This window comes from Podarcis erhardii (assembly GCF_964252035.2).
Source record: "Podarcis erhardii genome assembly, chromosome: 2".
Lineage (NCBI taxonomy): Eukaryota > Metazoa > Chordata > Lepidosauria > Squamata > Lacertidae > Podarcis > Podarcis erhardii.
Window position 1 is genome coordinate 57475402 of NC_138498.1, and position 24605 is coordinate 57500006.

General features: G+C 41.7%; 1 protein-coding gene and 1 long non-coding RNA gene across 15 annotated transcripts in view; one reads left to right on the forward strand and one right to left on the reverse strand.

Annotated features, from left to right (window-relative positions):
* Positions 1–24605, forward strand: part of ACSL6 (acyl-CoA synthetase long chain family member 6) — a 78137-nt gene that overhangs the window by 2074 nt on the left and 51458 nt on the right. For 2 of the 11 annotated variants that reach the window (XM_081851060.1, XM_081851058.1), the window contains exon 1: positions 23233–23350. The exons of 4 other annotated variants lie outside the window; for them this stretch is intronic. Coding sequence is in view for 2 of the 7 variants with exons in the window: in XM_081851062.1 (XP_081707188.1) it covers positions 23810–23840 (31 nt within the window). In the remaining 5 variants the exon portion in view is untranslated. Of the gene's footprint in view, positions 1–1392; positions 1495–3478; positions 3629–19873; positions 20038–23232; positions 23351–23429; positions 23841–24605 lie in introns of those variants that run through there. 5 more of the 11 variants (XM_081851066.1, XM_081851059.1, XM_081851068.1 and 2 more) reach the window with 5 other exon arrangements.
* On the reverse strand, positions 14393–19793 carry LOC309335828. 4 transcript variants are annotated; one of them, XR_014153754.1, is made up of 4 exons: positions 19721–19793; positions 18295–18396; positions 17462–17576; positions 14393–15022 (listed from the first exon to the last, which is right to left on the reverse strand). It is a non-coding gene; the product is annotated as an uncharacterized lncRNA (long non-coding RNA). The 4 variants fall into 4 exon arrangements; XR_014153755.1 differs by having other exon boundaries at positions 17526–17720; XR_014153756.1 differs by having other exon boundaries at positions 17462–17720.

The window sequence follows — 24605 nt, forward strand, 5'->3', positions numbered from 1 at the left end:
CAGGATAGCTTTAAGGAGGAGAAGAGTATTTCAAATGAATGTTGTTGCTGTTTTATGTAGCATTTCTCAGGAAATAAAGCATTTGTTCCCTCTTTAACTCTCATAACATCTCATAATGCTCCGGGAAGTCTTATTCTGTAATCTTACATGGGTGGGGTTAACAGTGATACCCTTAGCGGTTGAAGCACTTTGCATGTGCTCAGGGGCATATTTCCTTGCTGTTGCTTTACTGCTTACATTACATCTGATCCCGCACAATGGGTGACACTTGAGATATATGGCTGGGAATGTGATCTCTGCTTCGTGCCCATGTGATGAGGCGACAGCACAGCAAGGAGATAAATTACAACCTCCAGGTCAACTAATTATTGCAAGGCCTGGGGGCTGTTTCTGTGATAAGTTAATGCTGGTACCCCAAAGAATTCTGCTTCTATTCATTGCAAGCAAACACTCAAAGATCTAAAACTGGTACTTGGAAGCTAAATGTTTGCCCAGTCATACTATGCCATATTCTCTTTCGGGAAAGCCTAGCCAGGCCTCTGAGTCATGCAGGCATGGAATCAATAATTGATCATTTGTAGTTAAGTATAGAGCTGCCCTTAGGGCCCCACCCCTTTTACATAAACTTTTTCTTTTAGTGTACATGCTGAGGCCCTGAAATGTAATGGAATTGTTGTTTTTAAAAATGTGTGCTGCATCTGCCAATGACCTATCCTTTAACATTATCTCTTCAAGTTTTAGGTGCTTAGTCCTAGGTGGTTAGATTTTATTGTGTCTTGTTTTGAGGGGATGGGTTTGGGGACCCCCCTGAATAATTTTTTTTTGGGGGGGAGAGCTCATGGGGGCAGAAGAGGAAACAGAAGTGCAACTGTGCCAACAGAACTCTGCTTTGAATACAAGCCTAAGTGTTTTAATAATTTCTGTATTTATTAAAGTTCTATACTGCCCTCTGTCCTGAAGATCTAGGGAGGTTTACAGACACCCCAACACACAATTGATGATATTATCAAACCCACCAACTTAAAATGACATACAGCATCAGATATATTACTCCCATAGCTGTGCTGTTTGTTTTAAAATGGAAAGGCAGGGCAAAATTGCTTTTTATTGGAGCAACTCTGATGAAAAGTTACACAGCTCAGGTACGTCCAACAAGGCTGCATGTTGAAACATTCAAAAGGAATGTTGAAAGGCTTAGTTAAACTGTGAAATTTTCTGGCCACTGGTTTGGATGGCTTTAAAAGAAGATTAGACAAATTAATGTAAAAGCTACTAGCTGTGATGGCTATGATCTGCCTCTACATTGCTGGGAATTGCAAGTGGTGACATCCTCAGTCACAAAGAGCTGTAGCCAAGGAGAGAGAGTGTAACAATGAGCCATAGATGATGCACTAAGCCAAGCCTTGCTTTAGCTCAGGGTAGCACAGGAGTAAAAAGTGTGGGGAAGAGCAAAGCAGCTGTGAGCCTCTCTCCAGAAGCCCACAAATGGTGCTGGTAAGCCAAGGTTTGAGGTTGTATAAACCATGTCATAACCATGATTTCAACACCCACCCCAGGAACAGCCCAAGTTTTGGAAAACAGCTAATACCAATGTACCAAAATACCCAGTGTAGTGTCCTCTATATGTTGTTGGACTACAGCTCCCACCAACCCTAACCATTAGCCATGCTGCCTGGGGCTGATGGGAGATGAAGTCCAACCAGTAGCAGTAGGTGGGGCTGCATTGCTGCTGTTGGTTACCAAGAGGGGGAAGAGGCAAGTGAGCAGGGAGTTCAGGTTCTGTGTTGGGAGCATTGGATTGGCTCCGGTGCTGCACCAACACTGTACTGCACTCCTCACTGTCCGCCCTCTTGACAACCGGCAGTCTTACGCAGTGTTGGGAAGCCAGGCCAGCAGTACAGCCCCATCTGCATCCTCATGCTGGCTGTTTCTGAGTCCAAAGGTTAGGAAACTGTACTAGATGTTTTGAATGAGCAGCTCGTTGTTTATTGTAAACCATCATTCTGCTCACAAATATGGCAAAGCTGCTTATAATTCCTCAGTAGTGAAGGGAAAGCACTGCAGATGATGAGCGTTTCTCTCATCTTTCCTATTATTTTATAAATTCCAGCCCCAGAAAACATTGTTTGAAAGAACCTGGTTTAAATGAAGCCCAAGAGTTTAGCCAGTACTACTAACTTGGTTGGACTTTTATGGTATGTGAAACCGGGGGTGGAGATGCTGCAGGATTAATTGATACAATCCTTTATCACAGGGGCAGGGAACCTTTGGACTGACAGATGTTATTAGACTACAGTTGCCATCAGCCCAGACCAGCACAGACAGTGCTCAGGGGTGATGAGAACGGTAGTCCAACAACATCTGATGGGACACAAATTCCCCAACCCTGCTCTAAGACTTGGAGCATGTTCACATTCCCACCTTATAGCACAGTGAAGCTGTTTTCTATGCATTTCACACCTCCCCCCATCTGTTCACATAAGCATGGTTTCCATTCAGTTGTTTGTGTATGCACCAGGGAGTGCTGAGGACACAGATGTGGTTACCCTAAGCAGAGGTGTTCACACCTTGGCTGGAGTCTAAGGACTCCAGGCAGTATGATGCTTGTTTGACACAGAACAGTAGTAGCTCACAAGAAAGTACAGGATACTTAAGCATTTTGGACAAGGTCATGTAAATCCAGCACTGGAAGCAAAGCCAGTGCATAGTAAATGGGAATGTGAACACAGCCTAAGTTTTATTGGTTTTTTCTCCCTCCCTTCTCCTTTTATCATATAGCTTTAGTTCTGTTAAATGCTCCAAGGTTGAAGAACTAAATGCCCTTGAAAAGGATGATACAGTTTCAGTGTTCCTCTACAGCTGCTATAATGAAAGGGAAGCTTAAACTGGAGATTTGTAGTATTCATGTCACACATATTTGTTAACATGGGTGAACTAATTAAAAACATTGGCAAAGGTTAATCACTGATCCATGCTTATACTGCAGTCCTATAGCTTACCAGAGAACACTGCCTTCACCCATGGCACTCCTGCTGTTTTTTTGTTATTTAATAAATTTTTGTTCCCTGAATAATCAAGATACAGGCGATATAGAGCTTTATAGCTCAATTCTTGAATTAGCTGTGAAAGAGATGTGAAGCAGTTCAGATGTTTCAGCTGGTGTAATATGACCATGCTAACCCATCTCTGTTAACAGTTGGGCAGCAGCCGTCTGCACTAGCTGACGTTTCTACGTGGACATCTCTGCATAAAACACATCACAGTAATCTGATCTAGAAGTAACTGAAGCATGAATGACAGAAGCCAGTCTCTGTCTTCCAGCAGTGTCCGCAGTGGGTGTCTCAACCAAAACTGATCAAAGGCATTATAGGTCACAGGGATTCTGGGTGTAATGTCAAGTACAGAAGTTTGCCTAAGCTTCAAAGTGAATCTTTAGGAACAGTACGATTCTAACCAAAGCAATTTAACCTGCCCACAGGTGTCTCACTCCCCAAATGTTACCAACTCTGTCTAATCTGGATTGACTGTGTTCACTTTCATCCAGTCCATCACTGATCCTAGATGCTAATTCAGGGCACCACGGTCTTTGTGGGAGTTGCTAGAAGGGTGAGATAAAGGTGTGGGGCAGGTAAGGACATGTGAGGTAAGGACAATTGGGAGCTTCTGATTAGACAGTGATCCCCACAGGGATTGGCGACACTAAGAGGTTCCCCACTGGTAACTCCCTAGTAGAGTTGAGGGGGCTCATTGTCCACAAGCCCCTTTGAAGATGAGCTTTCATTGGCAATCTGCCTTCATATAGCCATGCTCTCTCTGCTTGCAGCAGGTATGGTTTGGATGCAAACCATGGGTGCAAATGGACTTCAAATGTCCTCACTGTGACCACAATTATAGTAAGACCCTTTTGAACTCTGACAGGTGGCCAGGTCTGTGTACCTATCAGTGATGTGATATCCTTATGACATGTGATTGACAGCCACCCACGAAAGTGGATTTGAGGCCGTTTTCCTCTTTTGCCACAAACCCACTTCGGAAGCAAAAAGGAGATATTTGAATGTTTGCAGTAAGGAAAGTGAGGGGGAAATGCACTGGTAAGTGTGGGATAACAATTGACTTGATGCAACATCATTTAACCCTCTGCAAACAAATGAAAATGAATGCTTCTGAAGGCAACCCTGTTTAGGGAAGTTTTAAATGTTTGATGTTTTATTGTGCTTTTAATATTCTGTTGGGAGCCGCCCAGAGTTGCTGGGGAAATCCAGCCAGATGGGCGGGGTATAAATAATATATTATTATTATTATTATTATTATTATTATTATTATTATTATTATTATTACTATTACTTGCCAGAAGGGAGAGGAACAAGGTGGTGGTGCAAACACACCAGAAGGAGCTCTGCTGATGCCTTTGCACTGCACCAACCTCCCTGCTGCCTCCTCTACTCCCTCCAATTAAGCAACTGTGACCCATTTGCTGGGAAGCTAGTGTAGCTGCTCCACCCCACCCGGCAAGCCACTTCTAATTGGGTCGCTTATTAGTTTAATGCTGTATATGTTTTAACTGATTACATCAGAAATGGTAAGCTGCCTTGGGGAAAATATAGCATTTTGAAAGGTGGCTCAGAAATTTCTTAAATAAATAAGAAACTCCAGGGGAACTTTCTCACTGCAATTCTAAAAGCTACAACCATTTCTAAATTTGAAATCAGCCTTTCTGTCTCTTTATTCAAAGAAAAATTTATATGCTAATATATGGATAGAATAAAAAGTAATAATGTCCACTGTGTGGTAATCATTGATGATCCCAATAGTTTCTCATTCACGTATGAATAACAGGAATCTTCTGTATTTCTGATAATAGCTTAAAGTTGGACTTTGATTATGCTTTCTTTCCACTAGGGGGAAGTGCGTTCTGCAACTTGGATTGGTGCAAGCTCTCTTGAGTTTTCCACAGTAATCTTTTGCAGACTTTACCCAACTGTCCCATCAGTTTCCCTAGACACTGGTTTATGGACCTGGCCCAGCTGAGCAGGTTCCTAATACTGAGTTTTAATTAAAAAGCAGCTACAGGGATTAATCGCCAAAAAGGTTTTCGTAGCACCACAGTCCCTTAGCTGGAGTCTTAAGCTATTGCCATAATTATTATTTGCCCCCTGTTTCTTATTGTTCTCATTATTAACTTGTGATGTACATTGAGATTCTCAAGGAAGATTGGGATTAAAGTATAATAATAACAGTATTAGTAAGAATCATAGTAACGCTTCCAAATCCTTGTTATGGGCAGGAGAACTTTTATTCTTGTCTCTCTCCTCTCACCAAACACATATGAACAAGGACACACACAAAAATTATTTGCATAAGTTGAGCTGCTAAAGCCTAAACTGTTTTTGTTGAATTAGTAAACATTCATGTTTTTAAATGCCCTTTATAAGAAATCACCATTGGAACAGTGTTTTTGTGTGTTTTGGTAAAAGGTTTACAGAAAATATTGTTCCTTACATGACTCAGTGTCCTCTTTATAAGGTAGGTAGCCGTGTTGGTCTGCCATAGTCAAAACTCCAGGGGAACTCCAGGGATCTTTGTGAAAAGTATTTGTTTGAGTTTAGTCCTACAACATTCTTTCTTAAAGCATTTATATGGTTTTTGATGTTGAGAATGAAAACTATGTTACTTTGTGTGTTTCCTTTTGTGCTGGCCAGGAAATTAAGAGCCCGATTTGTTACTTCAAGTCTGAATGCTCCTTTTGTTTTTGTTATGGCTTACAGCTAAACAATAAGCTTGTTACTACTTCTTACTTGAGAGTAAGTCTCAGTGAACTCTGTGGGACTTACTTCTTCTGAAGGATGTATAAGACAGCACTGTTAATGGTTTACTACATGGTCTACAATGACAGGATGTTACTGGAGCCTCCACACCTGGTACTGTTGTGGATTTTATTTATTTAATAGTTTTTATACCATCTTTCAAAATACATTTCTCAAGCAGCATATATGATATAAAACTACTACCATTAAAATATATAATAAAAGAAATAAAAATGATAAATGCAAAGTAAAAAAAAATCAACAGTAGAGGAGTGGAAAAAGAAGTGTTAGCAGATTCAGTTTTTGAAAGCACAACAGAAAAAAAATTATGATGGTTGTGCAAAGGGAGCAAAACATTGTTAGCCTCTGCTACACACCCACACCCACCTAGAAAACATCAGAACGAGAACCCATTGAAAATTCATTTTAAGCCAGTGCTGGCGGAGGTGGGTGGATGACTGCTCTGAAAATACATAGGCATCAATTAGTGGTTCTGGCAACATGAGGCCTGAGGATTGTGTCAAAATGGCACATTATATTTTCTATTAGTGGTGTTACTGCCAGAAACAATGAGATGTCAAGGGATGGCTGGTTTGGGAGTTGTAGATAGAGGGCAGGATTTAATAGGATTTTGTTCTCATTGTGGTGGTGCTTAGTAGTGCTAACATCCTGAGGAGATAATATTGAAGTTGTGAAGAAAATATCTCCAAAGGTTTCCAGCTAACAGACAAGCAACAAGCCCAAATTCATATTTTTCCAGATACCAAAATTTCCCTATTAAGAAGGTTATTTGGAAGACCAAATGCAAAGTGTGTTTCTGCTTAACACACACACACACACACACACACACACACACACACACACCATCCCTAACATGAATTTATATTCATAATGCCAGGGATTCCTTATAAAGGGTATCTTAGTATAGTACTCAGTGATGCAGTCATCAGAATTAGGTGTTGGTAAAGTCCCACCTCAGTTCTGTGGGATTTGGGGGGCATGTGTCTTTGGCTCTACAGCAAAAGAAGGCAGGTGGTTTAGTAGTTTGGATTGTGGCCACTTCCCTCCTCACCTGAAATAAAACATTCCTTTAAAACCAGATCTGTGCATGTTCAGGGGTACTGTATACCTTGATATGATTGGAGGCAACACCATTTGGTGCTCTGCCTCGGGCAACAGGAACATAGGAAGCTCCCTTTAATTCATCCGGTTCAGTGTTGCCTGCACTGACTTGGAAGCAGCTGTCCAGGGTTTCAGACCCCTTCTCCATGGGTCTTTCCCAGCCCTACCTGGAGATGCTGGAGACTGAACATGGGACGTTCTGCAAACAAAGCAGATACTCCATCACTGAGCTATGGCAGTTCCCTAGATAAGTTTTGGGCAGCGCTGCTCCACTGCAGCAGCACATTGCAGAAGAAGATTAGTAGCAGTGGGGTGGGCAGGCTGCTTTTCAACTAATTTGTCATTACTGATTTTTAACACTGGGAACCCTTGAAAAGCTTCTAGAAAACCCCAAGGTTTCCTAGAACACAGATATAAGCCGGCTAATTTGCATCATTACTCTCCTATCCTTTGTATCTTCCTCTTTTTTCTTTTCTTAAACCTTGCAAGAGGCATTTACTCACCTGTCTGCTTGGTTTTCATAGACAGCTTCATGTGTGTGGGACTCATGGAAATACATTTTCTAAACCACATGCTTGCCCTTCTCTCTCTGCGCCCTCCCCCCCACCCCAAGCTAGGCTTGAATAATGAAAATAGAGGCCCAGCTTAGGAGACAGATGGCAAAACTGAATTAACTGAATATCCACGGAAAGAGTAACTGATTTGAACTCATGCCAAAGGCAAGGAATTCAACTATGTTGCAGTGGAATGGGAACAACATACATTATATCACTGTGTTATTGCTTCAGCCACAAAACAGGTGGAATTTGCTGCTGCAAGTTCCCTTGTATTCACATTCCTGAGTGGCTATGCAAAGTTTCTGATTAAATTTAATTGAATTTCAACAGTAATATAATGCAGAACAGAAGTGAAAGTTGCTGACTTTCAATGCATTCACATTTTTACTGTTTGAGTTGGTTTAAATTAAGTTGAGTCCAGAATGAGGTAGGTTAGGCTGAGACACAGTGAATGGCCCAGGAGTCACCCAGTGAGCTTCACGGCCAAGTGAGGATTTGAACCCTGGTCTCCCAGGTGCTAGTCTGACTTGCTCTTGTTACGTAAGCATGATGTTGGAGAGTGGTTTTATGTAGTGACAAAGTTTGCATCTTTTAAGATGAAATGTAGGGTGGTACATATTAGCATTCTCTATCTTGCATGCAAACACATACACCCACAAAAAAGCAAGTAGTAAGCCAGCCATTAATCTATTTCTACAGCAGAAGTTTAGAATAAAGCTGATTACTTTTAAGTTCCTGGCTGGCGTCTGGTTCTATGATGACGGCCAGTGGCGTAGCGTGGGTTGTCAGCACCCGGGGCAAGGCAAGTAATTTGTGCCCCCTAACCCGTGGATTTGTGCACCCTAACCCTAACCCCCAGATGTTGCGCCCGGTGCGGCCAGCCCCCCCCCTGCAACCCCCACGCTACGCCACTGATGACGGCATCTCCACCAGCACATTGAGAGATCTAACAATAATAGTTGTTGCTGTTGCGAGACTGAGGCTACAAGAGCCAACCATCGCTTGCAATCTGCACCTGCTCTTGTTTCAACAGCACTGCTGAATTTGTGCTGATCATGCCAAAACCCAGGAAAAACTTAAAAAGCACCTTCTATTACTGTCAGTATAAGGGATGGCAGGGTCGCTTGAGGTTAGGAGCTCACACTTCTCTTCGTAGCATTTGGGATGTTTTGTTCCTCCACTTATTTAAAAGAGGAGGCTTTGTGGAAATTTCTTGTTACACAGGTCTCCAGTTCACTGGTCTGTTGACCTCCAGATAGGCACACTGCTATGGTTTTCCTCATTGTAGATGTCTTTTACACATGCAAGACTGTACAGTGGTACCTTAGGTTACATATGCTTCAGGTTACAGACTCCGCTAACCCAGAAATATTACCTCGGGTTAAGAACTTTGCTTCAGGATGAGAACAGAAATCGTGCCCTGGCGGCGCAGCAGCAGCAGCAGCAGCAGGAGGCCCCATTAGCTAAAGTGGTGCTTCAGTTTAAGAACAGTTTCAGGTTAAGAACAGACCTCCAGAACGAATTAAATTCTTAACCCGCGGTACCACCGTACACACTAACTTTGATGATTTGGGGGACAGTATGAAAATGTGTAATATTGTTTTTCCTATGCTCAGTAGGCAACATATTTCCTTAGTGTGAGGCTACCACTGGGTTGTCTAGCCGTATGTAATAAGAGACAAAACTTCCACAAAATGCACCCTTGCCACAAAGCACCTTGAAAACAAATATGCTTGCTAAAGAGGCATGTTCAGATGATCAAGTATTTTTGCCACACTGGATTTAGGCCCAAGTATTTAAAAGACCTTGTTTAGCCTCCTGTATGGATTTGCAACATTTTTGAGTAATTCCTTCCATTGCTGAAACCCAATAAGTCATGTTCGTTCCCTCCCTCCTTTCTCTTCTCTTGTGTGGGCCAGTAGGTTCTGCTTGACACTGCTTGATGCACTATGTTCCTTCACAAAGAACACAGAGTAAGGCAGGCAAATACAGTCCAACTCAGTTTGCTTTTCTGAGAGCTGATCTTTATTATATATTCTCTAGACCAGTGTTGCCCAACCTTTGGTCCCCAGCTGTTTTCGGACTACAACTCCCATCATCCCTAGCTAGCAAGACCAGTGGTCAGGGAAGCTGGGAATTGTAGTCCGAAAATAGCTGGAGACCAAAGGTTGGGAAACACTGCTCTAGACCAGGGCCTCCCAAGCTTTCCATGGTATATGGAATATATAGATTTTTTTAGATTTGCCTTGAGACAGACTTTACCCCTCTTTTGTTGACCACCAGCATTACGCTTTCGATTTTTAAGTTTGGAATAGAGTAGTTGCTTTGGAAGACGATAATCAAAGTCCATGTCATGGACTTTGAAGACACTCAAACTCAGAATGCAAGGGAGAAATGTGCTAAGAGGAAGGCACGCTTGGCAAATCCACACTGTGATCAACTCCCGCCCAGGAACCAATGTCCCCACAGTGGAATGACATGTGGGTCCAGAATTGGCCACTTGTTAAAACCATGTTTATGGAAGACAATCTTACTCAGCTACAAGTTATCACCAAAGAAGAAGAAGAAGATAGCACCCTGAACACAAATCTGGTTTCAGGGCAGTTTACAAAACTAGTTTACTAGATTAGTAGTAAACTAGTAAAACAGATTTTTTTAGTAGACTCTGTCTTTCCAAAATTATTTTGCAGATTTCAGGTTATCTAGGTGTTTGTTTTAATGTATGTCTAGGTAGGAAACATAAATTATTTGCTGCATTTGTGAAGGCATTTAGTTTCATAATTGGCCTTCCTAGTATACTTGTTGACAAAACAGAGGCAAAGAAGATCTTGTTACAACCTTGAAACAAACACACACACATTCTCTCTCACTCACACACTCACGCACGCGCGCGCACACACACACACACACACACACACAGACTTAAAACTATGAACCTCCGGATTGAGTGAATGAAAATAACCTCTTCACTGCACTTGAGTGTAATGCTTAAGCCCTAATTTTATTTTCTTTTGAAAGGATTTTTTGTTGTCCATTGACAGCAGCTTTATTCTGGCAGGATTTTTTCAGCCAACTATCTGAATAATAATAATGTTTAAAAAAATCCTTTCAGTTCACAGGCTGCTGAGGGTGGTGTGATACTGTGATCTGCCAACACCAATTCAGGCTTGTGTTTCATTCAGAGAAGCTATTTGCATATCCTCTGTTCCCCCTGTTTGCTCAAACACGTCTGAAAAAGCAAAGTTCTCAGCCATTGAGGTTGAAGAATGAGCCGTCTGGTAACTTAGCTGAGCTTTAATACTTCCCATACTTGTTACTTGTTTTACCATAGAGGGGAGTTCTGAGGTATCGGTTAAATTCATAACAACTCTCAAGAAATTATTTTCCAAAAGGAGAAAGAAAAGCAGCATTCAACAGATGGGAAAAGAGAGGGATGTACCTCTGTCAAGTCTAAAGGCTAGCTAATTGGCAATCCATTTGCACAAACTAAAAATTTGTGAAAAAAATAATACTGTTTGTACCATATTAGAATTAGTCTGCAAAGTGAAAATGATTGTTGGTTCTAGGGTCAGGATGGATCAACAAAAGGAAATGCTTTTTCACACAATGCAGAATAAACGTATGGGATTCCCTACCATAGCATGTGGTGGTTTTAGACAAATTTGTGGATAAAGCTATGACCATGAATCTCCATGTTTAGCATAATATTCCACTGACATAGAGGTGCACCCAATGTTTTCCTGTGAACATTTTAGGCACAAAAAGGTGGTAGGGAGGAATCCAATTCATTTCCTGAAATACCCTCCAAAGTTTTCATGCAACCAATCAGATTTGACTGTGTGATGACATCACTGAGGGCAAACAAAGCCAATTCAGAGTGAGAGCAGTACTTCCTGAATGTGTTTTGTTTCTTATTCAAGAAATTGAATGCAAAATTGGAAATGTTTCTGAATCTTGAGCAGATTTCAGGTGAATCTTGTGAATATTCATTTCATTGATGGACTGCCCCATCCAGGTGTTTTCTTGGTCAGTTACAGTATAAATATAACTACTTGTTATTAACATAGAGGGGGGATAGGTTTTACTGGCTCTGTGTATAGTGTTGGGGGCTTTTTTTAGGTGAGCCCCGTCTCCATCAAGATTCTCCTCCACCTCTTTTTGTGCTGTGTAGCATTCTTTTGTGTGGTTTTTGTATGCCTGATCAGACAAATCATAGAATTTTATTGCTGGAAGGGAACCAAAGGATCATCTAGTCCAGGTCAACCTAATAATACTGGCCCACATGACTGCTCTATCTCAACATCTTGCAACACCCAGCAGAGCCACAGAAAGAAGCCCCTGAATCTGGTGTTGCGTGGTTATATGCCGGGGCAGCTGATGATAGAACTGAGCTGTTCGAAGACTCATGGAATAAGCTTCTTCCCCTTCAAAACATTTAATTTGCATATGAGGCTGCTATTATCTGATTCCAAGCCTGTTTGTGCTGTCTGTAGGGTCAATGTAGTTCTTTAGGGACCCTGACATATTTCATGGTGGGGTGGAATACTGTTGTGATTGTTCACCTTTAGCCATGCCTTTTTGATACTATTTCTCCCTTGATTTGCTTCCATTTGAGCTCTGTTTCCCCTCCCCCTTGTTTCATTCAAAGGATTATGCACATCTTTTCTCCTTCATTGAGTGATCTCAGCTGCACACGTACAGAAATACTGGTGTGCATGCCTCAAATGGCAAAAGAGTCATGGGTGGGACAAAAACACATGGCCCAGGTACATTCTGGAAAGCAGCAGAATAGCAATGGATGGCTCATTTGCTATGTAAGGCCCTGAATCTGGAAGCACCCTGTGTGTCAAGTGGTGCAAGTAAACAGTAAGGGGTCAGAATATAAACAGCGGTGCACAATACTTGTTGCCTTGCAAGCCAAGTATGGTAAAGGTAAAGGACCCCTGACAATTAAGTCCAGTCACGAACGACTCGGGGGGGGGTGCGGCTCTCATCTCGCTTTACTGGCTGAGGGAGCTGACGTTTGTCCGCAGACAGTTTTTCTGGGTCATGTGGCCAGCATGACTAAGCTGCTTCTGGTGAAACCAGAGCAGCGCACAGAAACACCGTTTACCTTCCCACCAGAGCAGTACCTATTTATCTACTTGTACTTTGATGTGCTTTTGAATTGCTAGGTTGGCAGGAGCTGGGACCGAGCAACAGGAACTCACCCCATCGTGGGGATCCGATCGGCAAGCCCTAGTGATTTAGACCAAAGGACCACCTGCGTCCTTTTGCAAGCCAATTATATGATGTCAATTCAGGTGTACCAATTCAGATGGACCAGGCTTCCGGTAAACAGATTCCTTTATGATTCCAACATGAAAAATGAAGTATTGTTCAGAGATGTATACTCAGCACTTGCAATTGCTTTGCCAACAGATTTTACAGTACTTAACAGTACTACAAGGGGCTATCAGCAGAGGCAGTTGTAATTCTATGTGCTAATTTATGTGTTTTTTACACTGGGAAGACATATTAGAGTATGAGCACTAAACTCCAATTCACATTCAGCCAGTAATCTATTTTTAAAACACTGTTTTTGATAGAAGTTGTTACCCTCTTGATATCACATTTTCATATTGTTCCTAACACTAGTGTTATCATATCCAAGCACCTCTGCTGTTAGTGTTGCCGCCTTTTTCCTGTGACTTTTACATTGCCTTTCTTTATTATTTATGTCCCATACCATGAGTGGGAATGCTTTCAGTGCAGCTGACAGCAGCTACCCCCCCCCCCAAAAAAATAATCAATGGAATAGAATAACAACCAATTCTATATATAAAAAAATAGTTAAAAATAGTTCCAGTACTTACTTTTGCAGACTGGGATAAGGATATCCATTTTAAAAATGTGATAGAGAAAGTCTTCAGCAGGCGCTGACAAGACAATAGAGGGAGGCATAAAGGGTGGGTGCCACCACACTAAAGGCTCCATTCAGACATGGTGCAGAACAGATCTCCTAATAAGATGGTGTCTGCAAGAGGGCCCTATCCTGCAGAACACAGTGAGCTCAATGCAAAACTAAACTAAATGCATAAAGGTAAATTGACCCAAACCTTTTGTAATAAGGAGGTAAGAAAAATGGTTGGAATGACTACTTTGTTTATAGATTACAAATATTTACTAAGTATATTTTTTAAAAGAGAAGAAAAATTTCTCACCTTTTCTACTCCATGCAAAGAAAAGCTTCACCGCCTTTGCCTGTGAAGTTACTGTTAAAGGTCCAGAAGCAGGTCTTATTGGCTACCCTAGAGAGCCATTTTGGTGTAGTGGCTACAATGTCAGACTAGGAATGGAGAGACCAAGGGTTCAAATCCCACCCCCCCCAGTAGCCATGAAGCTCACTGGGTGACCTTGGGCTACTGACCTTCCAGGGTTTGTCCAGCAAAACAACCAGCAATTTTCCAGTGGCCCCTGGGGTGGAGGGCTGAGAACACCTGATCTGAACAATGGCTTGCTTACTGTGACAGTGACAGACAGTGACTTACTGTGGATGAGCAGCCTGGTAGGGCATGCTGCTCAAGTAGCCCTTGCCGTGCTCCTACCTTTGTCAAACAGTTTCTAAAAGCAGCTACTGAAAGCTAGGACTAAATTTAAAGTGCTGAAGCTAACCCATCAAATAAAATATAAATTCTTCCTTCCTTATTCAGCTCCACTGGTTACCATTAATAGCCTAATGAATGCATTTTATTTCTCTCACGTCCTAGCTGCTTTGCATCTGTGTTCTCTGCCTGCTGCAATTACCTTCTATTTGCAATTTTTTTGTTTTTTGTTTTGTTTTGCTGGTAATAGCTGTCCTGTTATCTCATCCGGTTATTTCATGCAGTGAGTAAGGAAGTATGAGAAATGCTTAAATCAGAACCAGCCTTTCAAGCCTCATCAACCTTTAGAATTCTTTGAGTGCTACATACATATGTAGATAGGGGTGATCTGCTAGCCATTACAGTATATAGTTGGACTTCCAAATGGCTTTCAGCAAAGTTCCTTCTCAGCTGCTGAGTAAACTTAGCAGCCAGGTGCTTTTATGGATTTGGAACTGGTTAAATAACTGGTAGCAGATGGTTTCCTTAAATGGAGTAAAGAAGGCAGTGGAGTTCCCCAAAGAGCTGGACTAGGACTGGTGGTCTTTTAACATTCATGAATAACCTGGAGTCAGGGATGAGAACCAAATTAGCTAAAGTTAAGGTTACATCAATATGAAGAGCTCCAGAAGGATCTCACAATACTGGCCTTGTTTACATGTCACAGTAAGTTGTGAACATGCAGATGATTCCTACTTTGCTTCTCCCCAGCAGTCAAAACAAGCCACAATCCTTAGAGCTTGGTGTTAAGTGGGAACTGGGGATTGTAGAGAACCCAAGGTTTGGCTTTGGCTTTCCAGTTGTGGTTTGTTTGAGCAGTTTGTTGACCAGGTGCTGCTGACTGTTGATGAGCGACTTCAAGACTTCTCTTTACAGTTCCTAGTCTTGGACTGGACAGCCCTCTAACAGGGGACACCTTCGAAGAGACAATAGTTTTCTGACAGCCCCTCCAAACAGAGGATTGTAAAGTGTGATGCATGGCCACTCTGAGCAGGAGCATAGGAGCCAAAGAAGAACCTGGCTGGATCAGGCCAAACAGGTCCAACATCCAGTTCTCACAGTGGTCAACCAGATGCCCATTGGAAGTTGGCAAGCAAGACCTGAATGCAACAGCAGTCTGCTGTTGTGTGGCATTAACTGGCTCAATACGTGAATGAGCAAGATAAAAGTATGTGCACTTAAACATAAGGAATTGCAAAACTATGGCAAAAGGAAGAGAAAAGACCATTCTATTACATTTACACTAGTGGGGTTTAAACTGGTTGTAAGTACCCAGAAAGAGAGCTATTTCTTACATCAGGGATGGGGAAGGGAATCTAGCTGTTGAACCAGATCCTTATAACCCCAGCTTCATGTAGGCCAAGTCTGAAAGGCAGGAGGCTGCCTACCTGTCAGTCACCTGACATCACAATGGCATTGGCTGACCACTTTAGGCCACACAGTTTGAAATCGAACCACATAAGGAAAATCACAGCACTCTGCAAGCTCTGACAATCAGCTGATCATTGGTAGCCAAAAGTTCCTTTTTAGCCCAGCTGCATCTTTACCTGCCCCACACCTGGCATAGAGAACAGGTCAGGTAGGGAGAGCTGGTGAGCATAACTAGGCCCATAGACTGGAAGTCCCCCCATCTGTACCATCTGAAAATGTTATTGTATATTTGTATCACAGTCAGTGTGAATCTATGGGTTGCTTTCTTTGTACTTCATCCCTGTCTTTAATAACAGTCTGTAACTCAGAAGAAAACCCTAAATTTCTGGCTGGATAGTTTATATATATATATATATATATATATATATATATATATATATATATATGCAGGTTTTGGTGTCCTCGGGTGTCTTCCCGTGTAAAAGTTGGGGTGTCTAGGCGACGTTTCGACGAGGTCTCACTCGTCATCTTCAGGCTGGTGCTTTCGGCTTCTTGTTACTGGAACAGAGCCTATATGGGGCAAACCCAGCTGCAATTCCCAACTTTGCAAGCAGCCACTTTAGCCCTGCTTTATGATGTGTGGGCATTAAGAGGTGGTAATATTTCTTTCCATTCTGTGAAAATGTTTCAGATGCCTTCTCCTTTGCAAAATAGAGATAACAGGAAACTGCTGCATTAGTTCAGCACCCCCCCTTGCTCTTTGTTTTAATACATATGGAGCAGCCATTACCCTCTCTCTAGCGTGAGGCTTGCAGACTTGTAGTGTGTGGCTTCTTTCAAAATGCAATGGAGGTAATTTATCATCTTTTAGGATTAATTGAAGCTAATTCTATTTTAACCGTCTGGAGGTGAAGTTATTAGTTTATTTGGAGTAAAATGCATTCTAGATAAAGTAGCAGTGGTCCTGGAGTCCCAGAAGTATTGGAGATGCATGTAGATAGTTGAGGTGGCTGTGCCAATTGGAAACCCCTTTGGGGTTTTTTGGGGAGTGAGACGGGGGTGGGGAAGAGAGCTGCCTTTTTCATGTGAGAGGTGTGTATAAACTGACTAGTGTAAAACTAAGACATAAGATGCCATTTCTTCATTAACTGAAACACTAGGAATGTGGGCCAATTCTGTTATTAAAGAATGTTGCAGTCTTTTTAATTAACTGGGACTCTTGTCAGGTAGGCAGAAAAGTATGTTTTAAAAAAGCACAGTTATTCTCCTTTCTTGTTTGTTCAGATAGATATTAATGGCACTGTAAACCTTTTTAGTATGTTTAAAAACTATAGGGCATAACTGTTGCTGCTTTTATGCTGAAGTTGATGGAGACTTTTGTGTAATGTGGAAGTTTGTATATTCCTTTACCGGTAGAATGTATGCATAAAAGAATCCCCACCTTAAGGCTTCTGATTCTTAAAAAGTAATGTACTGTAATCAGAAGACATTCACCAGGTACAACTTCTCCAAGCATGTAGATTATGACTTACTATGTGTTCAGATGAAGCTATTGTTAAAGTCATGCAAGCAGGAACCAGTTTAAAAAAAAAAAATAAAAAAAATAAAGAAGCGGATGTGAGGGCGATCTGGCTGCGACATCTGTCACCCCATTGATCGCCAGGGTTGATTCGGCTGATCTGGCTGGCTAGGCGGGTGTCCCCTTCCTCCCTCACCGCTCCATGTGCGTCCCTCCCGAAGCTGCGCGCTCGGTGGAAGAGGACGACCATCCCAGATAGAAGGAGTGTACCGTTCTTCGGTCAAGGGTATACGATAGCTGCGCTCCCCTGCTAGAACCTCCAAACAAGCTCAAAAAAAAATAAAGAAGCAACTGTACATATGTGACAACAGCATTTCCTAAATACAAACTACTAAACTGTCCTTGAAACACTTGCTCTTTAAATTTATGTAAAGTAAACCAAATGGGATAGCAAGGGCTACCTACCAAATGCTGGTGTTAAAATATTCCCTAATCACGTTAGCAATGAGTAAGCATTCTTAGTAAATACCTGGCCATATTCTTGGAACATAGGTTCTCAGCTCCAAACTGATTAGGCCAGCTGCAAAAGACCCATAAAAAAAAGAAGAGAGGCAGAAAACTTGTTCATTTCAGAAGTATAAGCCAGTTGCACCCATTTATCTTCAACATGCATTTGGTGTGGGGAGGAGGACTTATCTGCTGGCTCCTGTTCCCATTTGTGCTCCTGTGTTGAGAATATTCCAAGGATGTTTGAAGAAGGGACTTTAGTTCTTTTGCAAAGAGAATAATATTTTAGCACATGGCTGACAATGCAGTCTCAGAAGCAGCAGGGTTCCTAAGCCACTGCACAAAGGTAAGGACATGAATTTAACCATTTTTTTAGGTTAGAGACAGTAAATAAGAAGCTGGAAGCTGAAACTTGAACAGAACCACAGAAGCACTACAATATCATTTAAAAGTATTTCCTGCAGAGAACAGTAATAGTTAGAGAAGCTGCTATATATATTTTCTCTTATTATATGAATAATTCCAGGCTTGCTTTGAGCTAGGGTTCAGCAGCCTGTTCTCCAGAACCTATTTACACTTCTAGGGTTTAGCCCTGAAATATGCAGTAGAAAGTGCCTTTGAGAATATGCAGAGTCCTTTTCTTTTGTCACCTAATGCCTACCAGCAGTCCTTCTCTGTGTTTATGGATACAGCCATAAGGGAGGCAGCTTAACTCCAGGAACTCTTGTGTTGGAAATTAGCACCAAACAAGCCTTATCATATGAACTCAGTAGACTTAAAAGCAACAATACCTCACCACCTGTTGCTATAGAAAGGTTGAATTTATTTAGGTAATGATTCCCCAGGTGGCTAGTTGTATGTGAATAGATGAGCACAAAAGGCAATGTGTTCACCTGCAGAAACAATGAATACTTCATCAAACCCAAAGCATTTGCTCTTCAGCGGTGACTTTGGCTAGTTGTAATTTTAATATCCTGCTGCATTAAACACTTGACAGTCAGGATTGCACGCACTCACAACAGTCTTTTTTCTCAGTGAGGGATCTGAATAACACAACAGGAAGCTAGTTAGCCCTTGAATGTTTGATTTCTCCTAAAGAAGCCTGCCAATTCACACACACCCCATCTAGCAAAACATCGTAATAAAAAACAACAACCATTGAATTTAATGGGGGCAGAAAGTCCAACAGGGCTTACAACCAAGCAAATCTACATAGGATTGCACCAGAAGTAGTATTAGAAGCATCATGTATGTGGTTTTTCCCCAGGACAATTGATTATTAATAATTCTCATTGCATACCCTCTAACATTTCTCTGATGAAAATAGGGACATGCTATTCAATAATAATAATTTTATTATTTATAACCCACCCATCTGACTGGGTTGCCCCAGCCACTCTAGGCAGTTTCCAACATATATAAAAACACAACAAAACATTAAACTTCTAAAAACTTCCTTATGCAGGTGTCTCTATCAGATGTCTTCTAAAGGTTGTATAGTTACTTATCTCCTTGGCTCAGGGGTCACATAACTCTATACCCTCTGATGAAAATAGGGATATCCTCCCATGCCCCACAACATTTGTCCAATGAAAATAGGGACATCCTAAGGAAAAGGAGGGAATTCTGGGATCAAATCAGAAATTGGGACGTCCTATGTAAATCTGGGACTGTCGCTGGAAAATAGGGACACTTGGAGCATCTGTTTTACAGTGCTAATTAATAAATTTGGAAGTATGAGGCACTTTCCAGTGATGGAAGAGGGTCGTGTGCATATCTCAGACTTAGCAATGCAAAGTTTTCAGCAATTGACCCAAAATACATTTGCCTCATCAAGTGCATCTTCCAGTTCTTTTCCCCACCTATATCCTTAGCAATGAATTTAAGCCTTTGGATTGAATTGGGTATGAATAGAAGAATAATTGCTCTCCCGCCTATTAAGGTAGCATTGGCCTTATTCAATGTAAACAAAACCAGAAAAACAGGGGTACAAATAATTCAACAGGCTCTACCTCTTAATGCCAGCTTTTGAGACCTGAAATGTATCTACAGCTTGTGGTACCCTATTTACAGTGGAACTGTGGAATGCTTTGGATGGTGGGATCTCTCAGCCAGTGGTTTCCCTGTCCTCTTTCTAGCTAGGGCTGGTGGGGGTTATAGTCCAACAAAATCTGACGATCCAAAGGTGCCCCATACATATCGGCTATAGATTCTTACCTGGAAGCAAGTCCCACTGAATTCAGCAGGACTTCCTTGTGCATACATAGAATGGATTACACTGTGAAAGAACTGTAACTTAAGTCAACTGATTGTGATGTAATAATGGAACAGTTGAGCTGATCAGTGTCAGTAAAACTTGCTAATGAGAGCATATTTCTGTCACCCTAAAATTGCCCACTTTTACAGCCTGTTTTAATGTTGCTCAAGTAGTGAGGCTACTACAGAACTGTTCTTTGCTGCTAGGGGCGTGCAACTCAACACCTGCGTGGGATTCCTTGTTGCCTTCTGTGGCCAGGTGAATTGTTAAATGCAAGGTTGTATGAGACTCTTAAGTTGTGTTACGATCCATAAGGGACAAACTATGCCCAGTTGTTTGTATGCTGGAGCTCACAGGCTCAATCTCTTGCATCTTCAGTTAAAAGGATCAGGTAGTAGGTAATGGGGGGAAATTCTGCTTGAGACTCTGGATAGCTGCTGCCAGTCAGAGTAGTCAGTATTGGCTTAGAATGAAGGAAGATCCCTATTTTTGTAGCAAAGCAGGTTTCAAAGCCTGTACTATACTATATCTTGATAGCAACATAGTCAGTAGGAAAGGCACCTGAAATGTACTGTGACAAATAGGTCACTTGTTTGCTAATTATACTTGCTGTCACACTGGCTACAATTAAAAAGATACAATTAGTCGTACTGGATCATTATGCATGTATTATTACTGAATCCTCCATTTGTTCTGTTGGATTATGGATACAGAGTTGTTGGACCTTTCCAACAGTAAGGCAGTTGCTGTTTTTTCAGATTTTTTGGCATGCTGCCACACAACTAAGTCATTATTCAGCTAGTATTCCAGAATAATGTACTCAAAAGCCCACTTTTTCCTCTACCACAAAAATTTGACTTATGTCAAGGATGCAGAATGGATCCTCAAGTTTTTCATTTGTGTAGCATGTGTACAGCCATCATCCTGGTTTCTGTGTCGAAGGGGTTGGGAGCTCTTTTGTGTTTCCCTGCCCACTGTACATCTGGTTTCCCACAGGCATCTGGCTGGCCACTGTGAGAACAGAATATTGGTCTCAAAGGGCCATAGACCTGATTCAGCAGGCTCCCCTTATGTTCTTATCTGATAGTGGAGGGGCACACAGCAGACTTTCCCCCAGGGATCTGAATGATAGGAATATGCTCATCTGAAGGACAACCTTCACTAGCCTTAAGGACTCAACGACTGATAAGAGTGATTCCAGGGACTGGATGGCTCCCCTCTTATGGAATACCCTCTCCAGGGGTTTGCATGAAGCCCCCTCCTGAGAGCTTTTAGAAGAGCCCTAAGAACTTGTTTATTCTAATCTGATTTAGGTTAATTGATTTTATGGTCAATTGATGATGAGGGCTTAAATAACTCCCTGTTATTTTAACAAGACTTAATGTTGTTGTTGGTTGTTTTAGTGTTTTGTAACTTTACTGTGCTATTTTATTGTAAACCAGGGGGTAAGCCTTGGTTACAGTTCTTGGTTTGTCTGGAGAGAGGGCCAAGTTCAGCAGCAGAGGAGGAGGAGCAAAGCAGCCACCACCTCTTCTCTGAGAGCTCACATATTTGCTTGTTTGTGCCAAACCATCGTTTGCTAGTTTGATCTAAACCATAGTTTTACATGTGAATCAGGCTTCTTGGGAAGTTAAGGATTCTCATTGGAGAGGAGAGGAGAGAGTATGGCACCCAATATTACATCTCATGATTATTAAGAGCTTCTGGCACATAATATTATGTTTGCACCAGGCATGTGAAGGATAAAGATAACCAAGTTTCCTTTCTCCTCAAGAGGCTTATCATAGAATTGTAGAGTTATAAGGGAGCCCAAGGGCCATCTATTCCAGCCCCATGCAATTCAGGAATTATCTGGATTGCACTCAGTGATGAGGACAGAATAGTTTAAAATTCCCAAAGATCTCATATGTAACAAAGTTGTTTTCTGTTTTAATCTCCTTTTCAAATTACAACAGCTCTTGTTTAGTCATTTTGACCTGTTAATAACTAGTTTCCATAGTTACCTTTTAATATAGTTATACAATATGAGTGATGCTGCAAGATGTAGAAGAGGTGTTTCTGTGGTTACACTGAACATTAATTTACACCACATCTCCCCTCCTGCTTTAACTAAGTGTATCTAAAGAAAATAAAAAAGAGAAAGAGTGCTTGCTTACAATGCAATAAAGGGAGATTCCAGACGACGATTGGTGAATGAAACTTTTGGATGTTTTACAAGAGTTTTACTTCCTGAGTTCCAAACATTCAGTTGAAGATTTGTTCAACTGGCTGCAAGCACAGCAGATACAAAAGAAAATCAGGCTTGCATTATACTGTTGAAACCTCTTTCTGACCCAATCTCTAGGCCTGTGGCACTTCGGAGTTTCTATATTGTGTATGTTTGCATTTGTATTTGTCAAGTGCCTGACATTCCTACTCCCTGTTTTTGCATGCCCCCACAAACAGACATTGAATTGAATGGTTTGCTCAGTTACTATATGTAGGTTTCTGATTCAACTCTGGCTTGAAAGAGCTTCCAACTAGGAAGGGCTTATATTGTACTTTGCATGATGAAGCTCCCAGTTTCAATTCCTAGCATATTTGGTGAAAAGGATTGGGAGCAGGACTAGGAAAGACCTCTAGTGTGGAACCTGTGGCTTTTCGACTCCAACTCCTGATAGTCCCAGCCACCAAGGCTGGGATGATGGGAGTTGTAGTCCAGGAATTCATGAAGGTCCAGGAGTCTCCTCTGTGCTGCTTTAAGGCTTTGCAGGATCACAGCCACAGGAGACAGTCATATGGGGCAACTGTTTGATTTGGTGGCAGCTTCTTAAGTTCGTTCAGCTTGTGGTATCAGACTTGCCCTAACACAGTGCCTTCTCATGGGAGAAAACCTTGTCTGAAATCTTGGAGAGCTGTGGCCAGTCATTGTAGACAATGTGAGAGATGGCTAATGGCCTGACTCTGTATAAGGCATCTTTGTTGGTTCCTATGATATTCTGACAGGGCTTTTGCTTACATTGCTTTGCAGCCTAAGGCAGGGATAGGGGAGCTTGGCGTGCAAACAATTATTATTGTTGTTGTTGTTTCCACAACTTTTATCATTTCCCCCCTTATTAGTTGAAGAGGTGTTTTGCTATTAGCATCCTAGTTTTAAACAAATTCATTTTAGTGGAATTTGTCTCCAAGCAAGCAATTTTAGGGCCACACCCCACCTTCCTTAAGTAGGCAGATAATTCATGTTCCAATCCTATGGAGCCAAGGGCAGCCTTTTTAGTTCTGTGTTGCAGGATTTGCCCTTGGTTGGCATGCAGGGATTCACAGTATGGTGGATTTTCCAGACGGGAGCAGTGATTTCAGGACATCTGTCCCGAGGGAGAACTGGGTGTAGGAAAGAGGCACTCATGCCCAGCCTTTCAGGGACTTGGAGGGGGTGGAGCTTCCATTGTTCTTTTGAATCTTAGTAAGAGTGGAGTGATGTTGGCTGGCTCCTCAGAAGGGCATCTCCCATGCTGTTGCTATTGGTGCTTTGTTAGGGAATGAGGAAGAGGTAGCTCTGAGTCAAAGGATATGTTGGTGTGTGGGAACCTTGAAAGCCCTGTTTGGACCAAGTAAGTAGCTGCATTTTATTTCATTCAGGGTGTTGCAGAGATGTGCGGGTTGCGAAGAGGAACTTGCTGCACATGAATGCCAAACCCTCTGCACTGCAAGAATTTTTTTTAAAAAATCTAATCTCAGTTGCTAAAGGAGGAGGGGAATAACATAAAAAAGGGGAAGAGGGCAAAGTCCTTTTAGTTTTCCCCTTGGAGGATAAAACTTTTGATCTCTGAAACATTGTTAATCCCTTCTTGGAGTTGCTGGTACAAAAATCTTACCTCAAAAAGCGCTCTGTGTTAGTATTTAGCACTGTGTGCCAAGGACGCACTTTGAAACAAACACTTGGGAAGATGGGAATCTTTCTATTGGGTGATATTTAGTGCAGAAAACCCTGAAAGCCTGTTGAAGTGCTATGATATGTTACACATTGGCTGCTCAGTATTTCTTTGTAAGGAAGAGGATGTAGTCTATACATGAAGATCCTAAGATCTGCAAGTATGAAAAGTAAGTGGTGTGCATATACGTTGTACTAATTTAACAGGATGCAAATAGATTGCCTGGTGCATTTGACCCTGTTTTGGAAATTTTGGGGTTGGTCGAATGAAAAATAACTCTGAATGTCATGTTAACGACATCTCTGTTTCCCGGCAACATGCCAGGAGAGCTATACGTATATAAAGGAGACGCTGAGAGCAAACCCAAATTATAACAGTAGAGTGGAGCAAATAATTGAATGAGCAATCCTAGCAGCAGCAGCAGAATACTTTTACTATAATAGCTTTTCAGATTAAAAAAAAAAACAAATTAGCATAACTGTCTACGTGTGTTTGTGTATCAATGTTTGTGCTCCTATGTATTTGTCATTTTTCCAACGATGAAGAGATTATGTTAAGATAGCGGCATTGGTGTTACCAGTAACCCAAGATTTTGCTAATTGGATATCTACTCTTTACTCAGCAAAGTGGCATCAGACTGCAGCTTCTAAGTATTTGAAAAGCTTATGTTGCAGATGAACATTTCAGCAAACAGAGGGCTTTGGGCCCTGACCCCTTAGGCTTAGATATTTTGGAGGCAATAAACACTTTGTTTCCTAAGCTCTAATCAACTGAAACATGAATGAACAAACGACACTGCAGACTGGGGCAGCTTTTTCATGCTTCTGCAGCTATGTGGACTTTGACTTATTGTGCACCACAAAAAAGCACTGAAGCTTGAGTTGGAAATATGTGGCAGTATTTAAAAAAAAATAAAATTATTTGGCCTTAGGGG